At 44.9% G+C, this 12,105-nt stretch overlaps 1 protein-coding gene across 1 annotated transcript; it reads right to left on the bottom strand.

Moving 5' to 3' along the window:
- Positions 1-23: 23 nt before the first annotated feature.
- Positions 24-11,152, bottom strand: LOC133149926 (PDZ domain-containing protein 4-like). The gene is made up of 7 exons (XM_061272163.1): positions 11,093-11,152; positions 5,838-6,133; positions 5,685-5,772; positions 5,417-5,515; positions 5,266-5,328; positions 4,866-4,967; positions 24-3,761 (listed from the first exon to the last, which is right to left on the bottom strand). Exons 1-7 carry the CDS (start codon positions 11,150-11,152, stop codon positions 1,947-1,949), a joined length of 2,523 nt encoding a protein of 840 aa, XP_061128147.1. The 3' UTR covers positions 24-1,946.
- Between the last annotated feature and the right edge of the window lie 953 nt (positions 11,153-12,105).

Below are 12,105 nucleotides of genomic sequence, written 5' to 3'. Positions count from 1 at the left end.
CGCAAAGCTTCATGAATACGGTGTTTATTTAGAAAAATCACAAAGTGCACGGCACAACATTGAACAAATACTGGCTAGCACGTTCACGCACAGTCACGGTATACAAATGTAAAAATATCGGCTCAACATGATAGTCAAACATGCATGGAAAAACAATAACAAATGAGCATCGTTCTCATGGCAGGGAACAAGATGTTTTAGACGAGAGCCGCTTACAATTCTTGATGCACATGAAAGGAAAAGGCTGGCAAATTTTACTTTAAAAAATATTTTTGAAAATGCTGATAGCCTAGTCAGAAAATGTGCTTGAGAATAACCCATCATAATTTTGCTATTTCCAGTTGTACTGTTATATGCAAAATAATCTCAATTTTGTGCTTTCCATCAAGCTTTCCTACAAATCACCTTGTGGTCAAAACGGGATCATTTCTAGAAAGATCAGCTCTGTTGTGCGTGAGCTTTTGAGTCATTTCTCTGTGGCAAATTCTAAATCAGCAGAGGGCGCTGTTGTCGTTTCTTCTCAATTTCCGACGCCTCTGGTGGCTTTTTTTTTCTTTTTAACCTTGCCACCGCTCATTGTTTGTATTTTAAGCCCATTAAATCTATTTTCCCGACTGTGGCGTTTGCAATGCAGTTCATCAATTCAACTGTTATTTTTTTAAAGAGCTCATTAATACAATCCTTTTAATGAATGCAGCTTATTGACAGATTTGGCAACGTTATTGGTGGAAAGATCAATATGAGACAAAAGTTCAAAATGTAGATGTGTCCTTTATTGAGAGCAGACACCATTCCCAGCACACCCTTCCCGCACCTCACTTAAAGTTAATTTAATCATGTCTGTTTCAATGCGTTTGCTCAATTGGCAAGTAAGGTGGTTTCAAACAAAAGGTGATCTGTTCTGACGTGTTTAAGACATCTTGATGTAAATAGTAGGAAACAAAAGCTGAACTTTTGTCTCGTATTCATCTTGTGATCTGAAACCCAAATGTCTTCTGCATACAACAAAAGCAGGACTTTAACTTTGCCGTTCCAATACTTCTGGAGGGCACTGTATGTGTTCAGATGTGGCTTTATTTTTCCTCATGATTTTTTACTTTTATCTACATTTGAAAGCAACTGTATTTTGTACTTTTATCAAAATTGACTCATTGTAAAACATTTTAGCATTAAAGGGACAGTGTGTAGAATTTACTGCCATCTAGTGGTGAACTAATAGAATCCACGGATCTTAATTTGAAGCATGTGCACGATGAAGTGGTGCCTTGGAGACCCCCACCTGCCGCCAATTTCCTCAGCAGAGGTGTCAGCGAAATGTCATCAAACGACTTCTTGTGTTCCATCACGTATCAAGGTGAGTGCATTGCTGTTTTTACACGTTGTACTCATTGATCTGTGATCACATGATTGTCCCCTTTGGTTCTCCATAGCAGTAAGATGGCGGAGAGACGTGTCAGCTACTCTATGGCGACGCACCATCCATGGAATATAATCAGAGGTTAGTGGACCTACAATTCTAGATTTTTTTTTTTCCCCAAAAATGTCCAAAAAAATGTTTGCACATTATTTTACAATCAATGAACACTAAAAAATAAAAACATTCTACACACTATCACTTAAAAAAACTCATTGGATAATGATCAATTATTTATGAATTATTATTTCCAGCTGGACTGGTCCTTATCCAATCTTTTTTTTTTTTTTTTTTTACATGCCTATCTTTTCTATTTAATGCTGCTACTACGAAAAACCTACAGGTATTTGGCTTTCGGGTGAAAGTTAAATCTAAAAGCGGAAATAAAATTCACGCTAGCCTTTACGGGTAGACTTACTTTAGACCACTATTCTGTGAGTCGTGTAAGTCCAGAGTGTGTGCACTTGCCTCCTCTGGCTGGCAACAGGGCAGTGTAAAAGGGGGCATGTCCTCATCCAACACATTGTCCCGCTTAGACCGTGGTGACGGACAGCAGCGGGTTGTAAACTTTGGATCCATCCGCAGATCGGCTCCCATGGGTCAGCAGTTCCTGGATGGTGATCCAGTTGTCCAGAATTCTGCGGCTGCGCTTCTTCATGCTCTTGCGGTGGCACAGCTCCAGGATGGAAGTGGGTTCTTGCTGGGGCACGGCGTCCCCGTCCCCGGAGACCCCGCAGCCCTGCTCCCGCTCCCTCAGGAAGTCGTGGCGGCTTTGCATCATCATCTCCCGGCGCCGCCGCTGCTCTCGGGCCTTTTGCAGCTGCTGCTTGCGCTCCTCTTTGCTCCAATAGCGGCCCATCTTCATCTCGCTCACCGCGTCGTCATCTGTGGTCATGCCGCTGCGTTCTTCTCGGATCTTCATGGCCCGCGCCTTCAGGAGGCGGTCTCTCACGGGCCTTTTGGCCACGTAGCGTGAACCGTCGCTTCGAATCTTCACTTTCCATTCCATCCGCGGGGACAAGAGCCCGGCGGCTTCACTTTGGCCCACGTCTTTACAAGTGCTCCCCAGACTCATGGGGCTGACGTCTCCACCTCTAGGGTCGGCGCCGGCCTCTCCGGGGACTTCGGAGGTTGATGGAGAGCCCAGCTGCATGCAGCTCAGGTAGTGCCGCGGCAACTTTGTTTGGGCGTGACGGCGAGACATGTAAGGACTGTTCTCGGCACTGCGGCCGCCGGGCCTCCCGCTGGCAGGATTGGTTTTGCAGTTGCGTCTCAGCCCTCCGTCGGAACCTCTCCGGGCTCCCGGGTTGGATCCTCTCCCGGCCTGGTTGAGGTTCACTTGGACTCCGGCCCCTCCTCCATTTCGGGTTGCCCTTTCCTTCTGTCTTGAGGGGAAGCTCTTCTCCAGTTGAGCTTCTCCGCCTTCTGGGCTGTCAGCGTAAGGGTGCTTCTCATTGACTAGCGGGGTACTCATGCAGCTTTCCCCTCCGGTGTTGTAGGCGCTGGTGCTGTCCTTATCGGAGCGCTCCCTCTCGGGAAGTTCGTTGATGTCAGACAGGGCCTGGTGCCGGGACTCGTCGCCAAGCGAGCAGCGGCTGGCCGCTTTCTCCTCCAGAGGCCAAGCTTTGAGGCAGCGCTCCCTCAGCTGTTGCATCTTCTGCGCCCGCAGGATGTTGCGACACTTGAACTCCAGGTGCCGCAACTCCTCCTCTAACAGCGCCATCTCGTGCCGAGTTAAGCTCTCGTTCTTGTTCTCGTCCAGCGAGACGCCTTCTTCCTCACCGCATGCGCTCCTCTCGAAGTAACACTTGATCTCCAGCAACTCCTTGTATCGCTCGCACTCTTCCTCCGTCAGCCCGGGCATCATCGTTCTCACCGGGTCACATGTGTAGGCCCTGTCGCTAGCCTCCAGCGACTCCGGCGGTGCACCGCCGATGCAGTCCAGGCCCAAAAGGGAGTCGGCGCTATACTGGAGGTCGTGGGAGTGCAGTAGTGGCGACGTGTCGCTTCGGGTGGAGGAAAACTTGCGCAAGCTTCCGGGCGTGTTGGTGGTGTTGGTATTGGAGGCGCTGGTGTGATCGTCTCCCAGGAGGTCGTGCTCCGAGGACTCCTCGTAGCGCGTGCTTTCGTCCGTGCGGCCCACTCCGCTGTCCAGCTCCTGACTGTTGCTCAGCACGGTCTGCAGCAAATTGGGCGAATCCCGGTTCGGGAAGCCATCCTGGCACCCAGAAGCCGGGGCGGAGGTATCTACGCAGGTGCCGGTGTTGCTTCTGTGACTGGCCAACAGGTGGACGGCGTTGTCCAGTGGCTCCAACTGCCCTGTGTCTGGAACCACCTGGTTGTCATTCTGATCCAGAGTTCAGATGATGTAAGAGAAAGAATATTTTATTACAAGCATTCATTTGTACTAAATATACATTGTAAATACAGCGGTGCCTTGAGATAAGCGTTTCATTCTCATAGTTAAAACGCTCGCACCTCAAATCATCTTTCCCTCCATCCCTGCTTCTCCTCTTCGGCAGCTGCCGGAATGCAAATCATGCAAATGTTCTTAAGCCAGTGAAGGTTGCCCCGAGAGAGCGCAGTTGATCTTGCGCCTAATTGCTTGCACGTGAACCGCATTCAGACAGTTGAAGCGATCGATCCGTTGGTCTTTGTTCTCGTCGGCGGACGACGGCTCGGCGTTCCCGCGTGGCCGCAGATAAAATACATTTGTGGGTGTTACCCTCTAATGAGACCGCTGCCTCTTTGGAATCAAAATGAGTAGTCTGGCCTTAGCTTTTCTCAGGTATTCAAGGTAAGCTGTCTCTCCAAAGAAGAGGTTGCGCAACGTGTACGTGTGTTGTGCAGGCTCGTTGCCCTCTCTCGCCTTCTGTGTGCAAAATGTGGCCTGCATACAAATGGCGTAATCTTACAAGGAGCGTGGGAGTCTGACTTTTTTTTTTAACAAGCAGCGGCAAAAAAAAGAATCAATTTTGTCTGCCAATAAATTCGGTCAAAAAGCTAATGTTAAAGGAGCTTATCCTCGGAAAAAAAATCCAGAGTGACCTAGAGAAGTGCGAAGAATAATTTGTCTTTGCTCTTCAAGTTGTCCCTCATTTCTTGTTTGAGTTCAAATTTTCCAAAACTTTAATGAGCCACAGTATTGATTTCACAGTCGGAAATTGTAACGCCACACCAGAAAACAAAAATGGCAAGTTCTGCAAATGTTCCAAAATAGTTAAGATGCTAAATCCTAAATTTACTCACTGTATGAATGGCAACAGGTTAATTTTGCCATCTAGCAGAAATCAATTTTTCAATCTATTATCTCGTTCCAATTTCTCAACTGTAAAGATATAAGTGACTTATGACGCATACAAGATGATAAAGGACGATCGTGTATTTTTAAGCGAGTGCACGGGACGGGCTGCTCGCAGCCCGCCCACCACCAATTAGCTAACATTCTCACCTCTATCTCGGGTCGTGCGAGGAGCAAGGAGACATTCGTGCTGTCTTCTCTGGTCAGAATAGCAACCGCCTCCTCTCTGTCTCGGATGTCCACTCCGTTGATCTAAAAACAAACAAAAAAGCAAAAAACATAAATTCATTTTATTATTGCATCTTTCCTAACTTGATTATCCGTTCTTCGGGTGTTAAACGACACATCAATCTCATGGTAGCTTAGCAATTAGGATGCCTTCTCTATGTGACCTATGTATTGATTCCAATGGTGGAAAGTGGCCATTTGAATAAGTAGTTTGCGAGGAACATTTGCAAAATAGGATTTGTATGATGCATCCATGTGGTGAATGTGTGATGCTGCTCATTATTCTTCATGCATGCAAGGTACTGGATGAGTTTTTGTGCACCTGCAATATTCTGTCCCCCTTGCGGATGCGGCCGTCCATTGCAGCAATACTGTTTGGGTTCACCTGGAGGAAGTGAGAAGGCTTTTTGTGAAGTGAACTTGTGCTAATAAGTCATAGCCAATGCTTAAATGAAAAAAACAGTCAACATCACCTCGCCAACGTATATCCCGAGATCCTCCTCATCGTCGGTTCTGTAACACACGGTTAGCCCAAGTTTATCCTGGTGACGGGATTTGTAGAGCTCCACCTCCTGGTAAAGACAAGTTGAACAACAAAACAAAAATGCTTCAGTCACAGTCGTTCTACAAAGAGCATACATATCAAGAATATTGAATGCATTGTGTTCTAGTCACAGGTAGAATTTTCAGAAGGTTAAATTTTAGTTTATTTCGTTAGTTTCCGTTTTTGATACCGCTCACCTCATATTCCAGCTCATCCTGCCTGTCGACGTCATGCTGAGAGACGTCAAAGTAGTCGGAGGGGTCGTAGTACACGGGCTCTAGGAAACTGAAAGGGTGGTTAGTGAAAGGTCAGCTCGACTGTGAAGACACAGAGCCTGTGATGTGACTGACAGCTCATTGAGCAGATAAGGCTCCAGGAGCCCCGGCAGAGGCGGCGAAGGCGGAGGCTTGGGCGGTGACTGCTTGCTCTTGCCCGTGGTCAACATATGTTGGAAGCTGATGTCCGTTTGGGTGCAGCTGTCCACGCAGTCGGCCATCCCCATGGTCAGAGGTGCCACGCTAGCGGGAGGCCCCGTGGAGCCTGCGCGTCTGCGGGCCCTGCGACCCCGTAGTATGTTGGACAGTACGGGGTCCCTCATGTCCAGCGTGGGATCGCCAGATAGTCGGGACAACTCCTTCCTGTTCAACTGCAAGAAACAGACTCGTATCATACTCATGCTCTTTTTTACTGAAGTCAGATACTGGAGGCAGAGCTGGGTTTAAAAAAAAAAATCGATTTGAATCCATTTTCTTTTTCACAAGCCGATATCGATTCGTAAATTTAAAAACAGAAAATAATTGAGAAGCACTGGTAGTAGGTTGTCTGTGGGGAAACAGTGAAAATGCTAACTCGGCGAATGATAACTCATATGGGTTTCCCTGATTGACACTTGTTGTTTTTAGGCTGACCCAAGACACAACACATATCCTGATGTTGTCATCAGGGGAAAATTGAATAAAGTAGCAAGTACAAATCTGGGCTGCCCCGCAAAATCAAATCTCAAAATGTATTAATACCTGTAAAATGTACTTCGGGGCAAGAAGTGCTATATTTTTACTTTGTCACTTGGGGGGCAACCATTTTTAGCATCTTGTTACCTTTTTTGGAATGCTCTGAAAGCACCATACCACCCACCCCCAAGCATCCTCCTTCCTTGCCTTATGCTGGCATTCATCTCCCTTCCTCTTGGCTCCTCTCGCCGTGCTGCCTCAGCAATTTAGCCAGCGCTGTCCCTCCCCTGAGACGGCAACCCACGCTTCTCACTATTTGCGTTTGTCCTTCCTCACGCTGATCTGTCGTCATAAATCTCGCTGCCTTTCCAAATGAGCTTCATGCCTTGGAATGTTTCCTATCTCGAAGGTGCTCACGGAAGTGGGACGGCATTAGGTTCACATGCTCTTAATGCATTCGTAGCATCAAAGAAAGGCCACAAGGAAACATCTTTGGGTTCATGAGTGACAGATAGAAAGGACAATGAGTGAGAGGAAGAAGGTGAAGGAGCAGAGAGAAGGGATACGCTCGTCTCATTCATTATCAATGAGGGTGCTCGGCTTGCTTTGAAGACGACTTCAAGCCACGTAATGGCACTTGTCTGCCCAGAGCTAATGAAAAATCCACTACAATCGTCTCTGGGTTGTAGGCCGTCATTTATACACTCAGCGGGGACCACACTAAAAGGCGCAACTGCTTTGACAAATTAAAAAATGGGCTCTATCACACATTAATGCACACTTTGGACTGGCACTGTCACACTTCTTCATTTAAAGGGAATTTAAAATACATTATGTATGTTGAAGGTATTTGTTGAAATGTTTATGGTGGAGACTGAGAACTAAGCAGCACTGAATTCTAGGGTCACACCACTTTTCCACATTTTAGTTTCCAGATTTTTCAAAAACCCATTGCCAGTAAATATGTGCGATCAGAGTTAATGAAAAGTGTGCATAATTATCTTGGATTGGATCTTGTTAAATCATTCAGGTGTACCTAATGTCTTGGCCACGTGCATACAAACAGAGGAAAGTGCCGCAATCATCAACATGTGCACTTCTGTAGTTTGAATATTAGACTTATTAACATAACCGCTAAAGACTCTGAGGAATCATACAAATGAAAATCGCATACAGCGGGTGGGCGGTGGCTGAGGGAGGAGGCTGCGCCAGTGGATGGAGATGAAAGAGATCCGAACGTTGGGGGAAGGCAAGGAGAGGAAAATTGGGGGAGAACAAAACTGTCTTTCAAGGAATTGTTTTGGTGGACGTAAACAGCCAGTGAGATCAGCCATGATTCAAACACAAAAAAAACGACCTCTGGGAAATATGCATAATTAGTTTTTATATGAAAGGTCTTTAAAGAGCAAAATAAACACGCTGCCATAAAAAAGGGGGGGAGGGGAAGAACTATGCTGTATATCAATATGTACATAAATACTCATTGTTTTGCCCTTGTCTTTCTTTTGCGGTTATCCAGCTCAAGTCCCTGGAGGCCAAAGGGAAAAGAAAGGAAAAGCAAATCAACCTTGTGGCCTGCTTTGATTCCACCACAATGGCTTGTTCTCCTCTCTGCCCTCGCTTGGAGGGCGTGAACAGCCGCCACCTTCTCAGAGAATCAATTCAAGTGGGAGCAGTTGACCCAGTGGCGCGCGATAAGCCCTGTCGACTGACATCACTGGGCCTCGCGGTCCTGCTGATGAGGCCCGTGGAGGATGCAAAGACTTTTCAAGTAGGTTCAACATTACAAAGGGGCATGTCGTCTGATTTCTTACATCCAAAGTGCACAAGGTAATTGCATCACACCAAATTACATTGAATCAAATGCTTTTCAGAATTGGATTTGGATCACCATCTTATTGAGCGCCAAGCTTAAATGTTATTAACTAATACAAATAATAAGATTAGATATATTCGGCTAAATAGCATCGCCTTAATCATTTAAATGTTTTGGGAAAAAAACAATTAGAATACACCTAATTTATATATATATATATTGGGGTGAATAAGTAGGCAAAAGGAAAAAGAAACAATAAAAAAAATAGCACTGTATTCTATTTTATTTCTCGTTTTCCTTAAATAACAAAATCGGAAGTCCATGTGAAGACAAAAAACATCCTCAAGAGACTCAAATATAATATGTTTTTTTTTGTCTAAAAGGAAGGTCCTTTAAATCAGTTAATTAAAATGGCTGGACTGAAATGGTGACAGAGAAGTGCATGGTTGCACACGCACGCACACACACACTCATTTTTTAATGATAGCGGTTGCCATGGAAGCCGCTTCCCTTGAAACCAATTTGGTTCCAGGGGAAGCTACCAGGTTTACTGTTCACTTGTTCTCGATCCACATGCACACAATTCAACAACTGTAGCTACACTGCACAAGTGCATCACGGCACGTAGTCCAGTGGCGGGTGCGTACTAATCATGAGCGTTGGCGAGGCTGGACGGACGACGCTCGCGTTTTATTCGTCGGGCAAGAAGCCATCCGATTGAACCATCTGCTTCTGCAGCCTGCTGTATCCAACATTGACTTTATCTCATTTAAATTAAAGTAATTACACATGCACGCACAGAGCTGCATAAATCTGAAAAGGAACGTGAGCGCATCCAGTGATTCACTTATAATTCATTGTCTTCCCTTTTACAAACCCAGTTCCAATGAATTAAGGCTGTTGAGTTCGACATCAATAAAAACAGAATACAATGATTTGCTCATCATTATCAACCTACATTTAATTGACTACACCACAGACAAGATATTTAATGTTCAAACGGATCAACTTCCTTTTTAGCAAATAATCATGAACTTGATGTTTACCATTGTTACATCACATTTTTGTTTTTTGGCATGAATGATGTAAGTCACCAAATTCACTGGCCTTTGGATTTTGCATCCATTTCCAAAAACAATTTGAAACATGAGCCTTAGGGATGTAGCGCCAAACTCTATTTATTGCCATTGCCAGGGCCGCCTGAAGGATCAAAGGTCACGGGCATTCAGTGTTGATTTCGATTCTCTTTTGAAGATATTTTGTGCGGGCAGTGGATGATGAAACCCCTAAATTCTTTGCACATTGAAGAACATTGTCCCTAAAGTGCTTGACTATTTTCTCACCCTATCTTTGCTAGTGAATGACTGAGCAAATAAAGGAAGCGACTTTTCGAGCCAATCATGCCGCCTACCTGCGCCCAATCAGGCTGTTCACCTGTAGAGCATATTTTTGGACTTCCTTCATCTTTTTTGCCACCGATCTCAGCTTTTTTGGGTACATGTTGCAGCCATAAAATGAGTTTGCTCTAAAACTGTTTCATGGACTGGTGGCTATGGTTTCATAAGCGCAACCCACACAGTTGATGCAACGTTGATTCTTGAAGGGACCTAAAGCTGTCTATCTGCCGTCCATCCAATTGCTTCTGACACATGAGGGCAAGGAGCAGAAAAAGCAGAATTTCCTGAGAGTCTCCTTTTCCCTGACCGTCTCATTAGCATGGGTTTTTGTCTTTCTTGCTCCCGGCACCAGGAGTACCCCCATTAAGTAGCGCTGCCCTCGATGTCCACGAGCCACTCCCCCAAAAGGTGCATCACAGATAACAACAGCACAGCCGTTGAGGATTGTTCATGCCTTGTGATCACAGGGCTTACATTGGGGTCAGCACTAATATTGTCCAGTTGCCATCAGAACCTCTCTGGGGCATTGTGCAAGCTTAAAGAAGCTCGAAGGTAACAGTGGTGCTCAGGCTGTAACCCTGGCAACCCCTCTCCTATTACCTTTTTAAAAAAAAAAAAAACAGTCATACTGCTTCCTCCTGCTGCTATTTCTATACCTTTTGTTATTATTCAAATAAACATAAATGCTGCCATGCTGATCACTGATTTGAACACAAGAATAGAAAAATAATGAATAGCCTTAGCTTTTTTACAGTACACTTTTTTTCTGATTATATTTCGTTGCTCATATGCTGTTTAGTGCAACCCTGTTAAGAATAACTGGGTACTTGTAAAAAAATATTTTCACAAGATTTTTGTCATGAAATAATTTACAATTAAATCAAAATGGTAACGTTTTGTTTGAATACAAACTCAATTGTACTCTCATTACAGTGACACAAAACAAAAACAGGTTAGGGGTTGTTAGATGATATGGTAACTACTCCGTTTTCCCCTCAGTACCTCGAAATGGAGGTACACTTTAATTTGCTACTTTCTTTCAGTTGGCACAGACAGGCAAATAGTATACAACATGTTGCTGGACAAGAAGGTAAAATATAAAAAGCATGCTTGTGGCTCAGGAGGTAAATAGGCGTCTTCTTTTCAAATCTACGTGCTTTAAGTTTACCGCCACCAGAGTGAATATGCGAGTACCTGAAATAGCTATTGTGGGTGCTTTGAATGAGAAAATGACGAAATATAAATCGGATGCATTATTATTGTAGTCTACATAGTCAGGGAATTTTCTATCATGCAGTATAACTGGACATGTTGTGGGCATCCACAGTAGAACCGGAATGCTTTTCAGCTGGTTTGAATGGTTTGAATGGCCCGGGTGTGTACAGTTCACCCTTTAAGGTGGCAATGAGGTGTTGGGAAAAGATGCAAGAGCGAGGCCTCACCTGGAACATGACCCTGTATTGTTCTTCAGGCTTTTGGACCACACACATGTTGCACCCCATTGTGGCGTGTGACACACTGCTGGACCGCGCAAGAGCGACCCGATGACCGGAACTTATGGCAGAACCTGTCGAGGTCTTTGTCTGTGGCAGAGGGAGGACCCCACCCTCCCTTGCGGGGTTGCGGTATGGAACACTCCTCTTCTTCCACTTCAGCGTCACACGCAATCTGACATCCGTGTCAGGATGACAGTTTTCTCATCTTCTCTTTGTTCCACACACTTAAGAGAAGACTTGTTCTCAGGCAAAAAAAAAAAAAAACTCTTTTAAATCCAATGTCGGTGCAAAATTTTGTTTAGAAAAAAAAAAGTTTGTGCTGGTTTCAAAATTTGATTCTGATCGACTTGCTGTGCAGGATAAAGTTGGTTTCCCTAGTCACTCCACTTGTGTTGTCTACCACTTGAAAAGCAAAATTTGACTTGCTATCAGTTCTGATGAGCAGCACTTTTTTTGGCTCACACATATCAAGGCTTAAGGATTTGTTCTTTGAGTTACTATGTGCTTGGTTTCTGCACCACACTTTCTTTGGTCCTCCAATTCAGAAGGAAATCATTCTTCAACTTCCCCAGCGAGGAACCTCAACAAGAGGAGAATTGATGTGAGACTGAGCACCACATATTATTTTCCTGTCCACAATCTCCACTGATACACATCAAAGCAAACACAGAATGACCGTCCACAAATAAACTAACACGCCCAACCTCTTACTGAACACATGAAATTGCTGTAGACTGCAGGAGAAAATCATCATATTGATCTGAGGTGTTGTCAGATATGATGAGAACTCCTTCAGACCAATAACTGCTTGAGGCTGAGCCTGGATGGCACTTTACAGTGACATCAGTGACCTCTTGAGATGAGTGATGAGACAACACACTGTCAGACCGATCAATATCTTCTCACGGACTGATTGGATTTTGTGCTGTTGAATTATTGGAGAAGCCCGGCAAAGTGTC

Source organism: Syngnathus typhle, linkage group LG2 (genome assembly GCF_033458585.1).
Source record: "Syngnathus typhle isolate RoL2023-S1 ecotype Sweden linkage group LG2, RoL_Styp_1.0, whole genome shotgun sequence".
NCBI lineage: Eukaryota > Metazoa > Chordata > Actinopteri > Syngnathiformes > Syngnathidae > Syngnathus > Syngnathus typhle.
This window is presented reverse-complemented; position numbering and strand designations above follow the sequence as displayed.

Bases quoted from the DNA above. Each gene is read 5' to 3' on its own strand.
- LOC133149926 (XM_061272163.1), bottom strand. From the start codon at position 11,152: ATGGGGTGCAACATGTGTGTGGTCCAAAAGCCTGAAGAACAATACAGG. The intron at 4,968-5,265 runs GTGCACAAAAAC...GTTTGTTTTTAG, and splicing joins AGGGGGACAGAATATTGCAG to ATCAACGGAGTGGACATCCG. The intron at 3,762-4,865 runs GTGAGAATGTTA...ACTCTGGATCAG, and splicing joins TCGCACGACCCGAGATAGAG to AATGACAACCAGGTGGTTCC.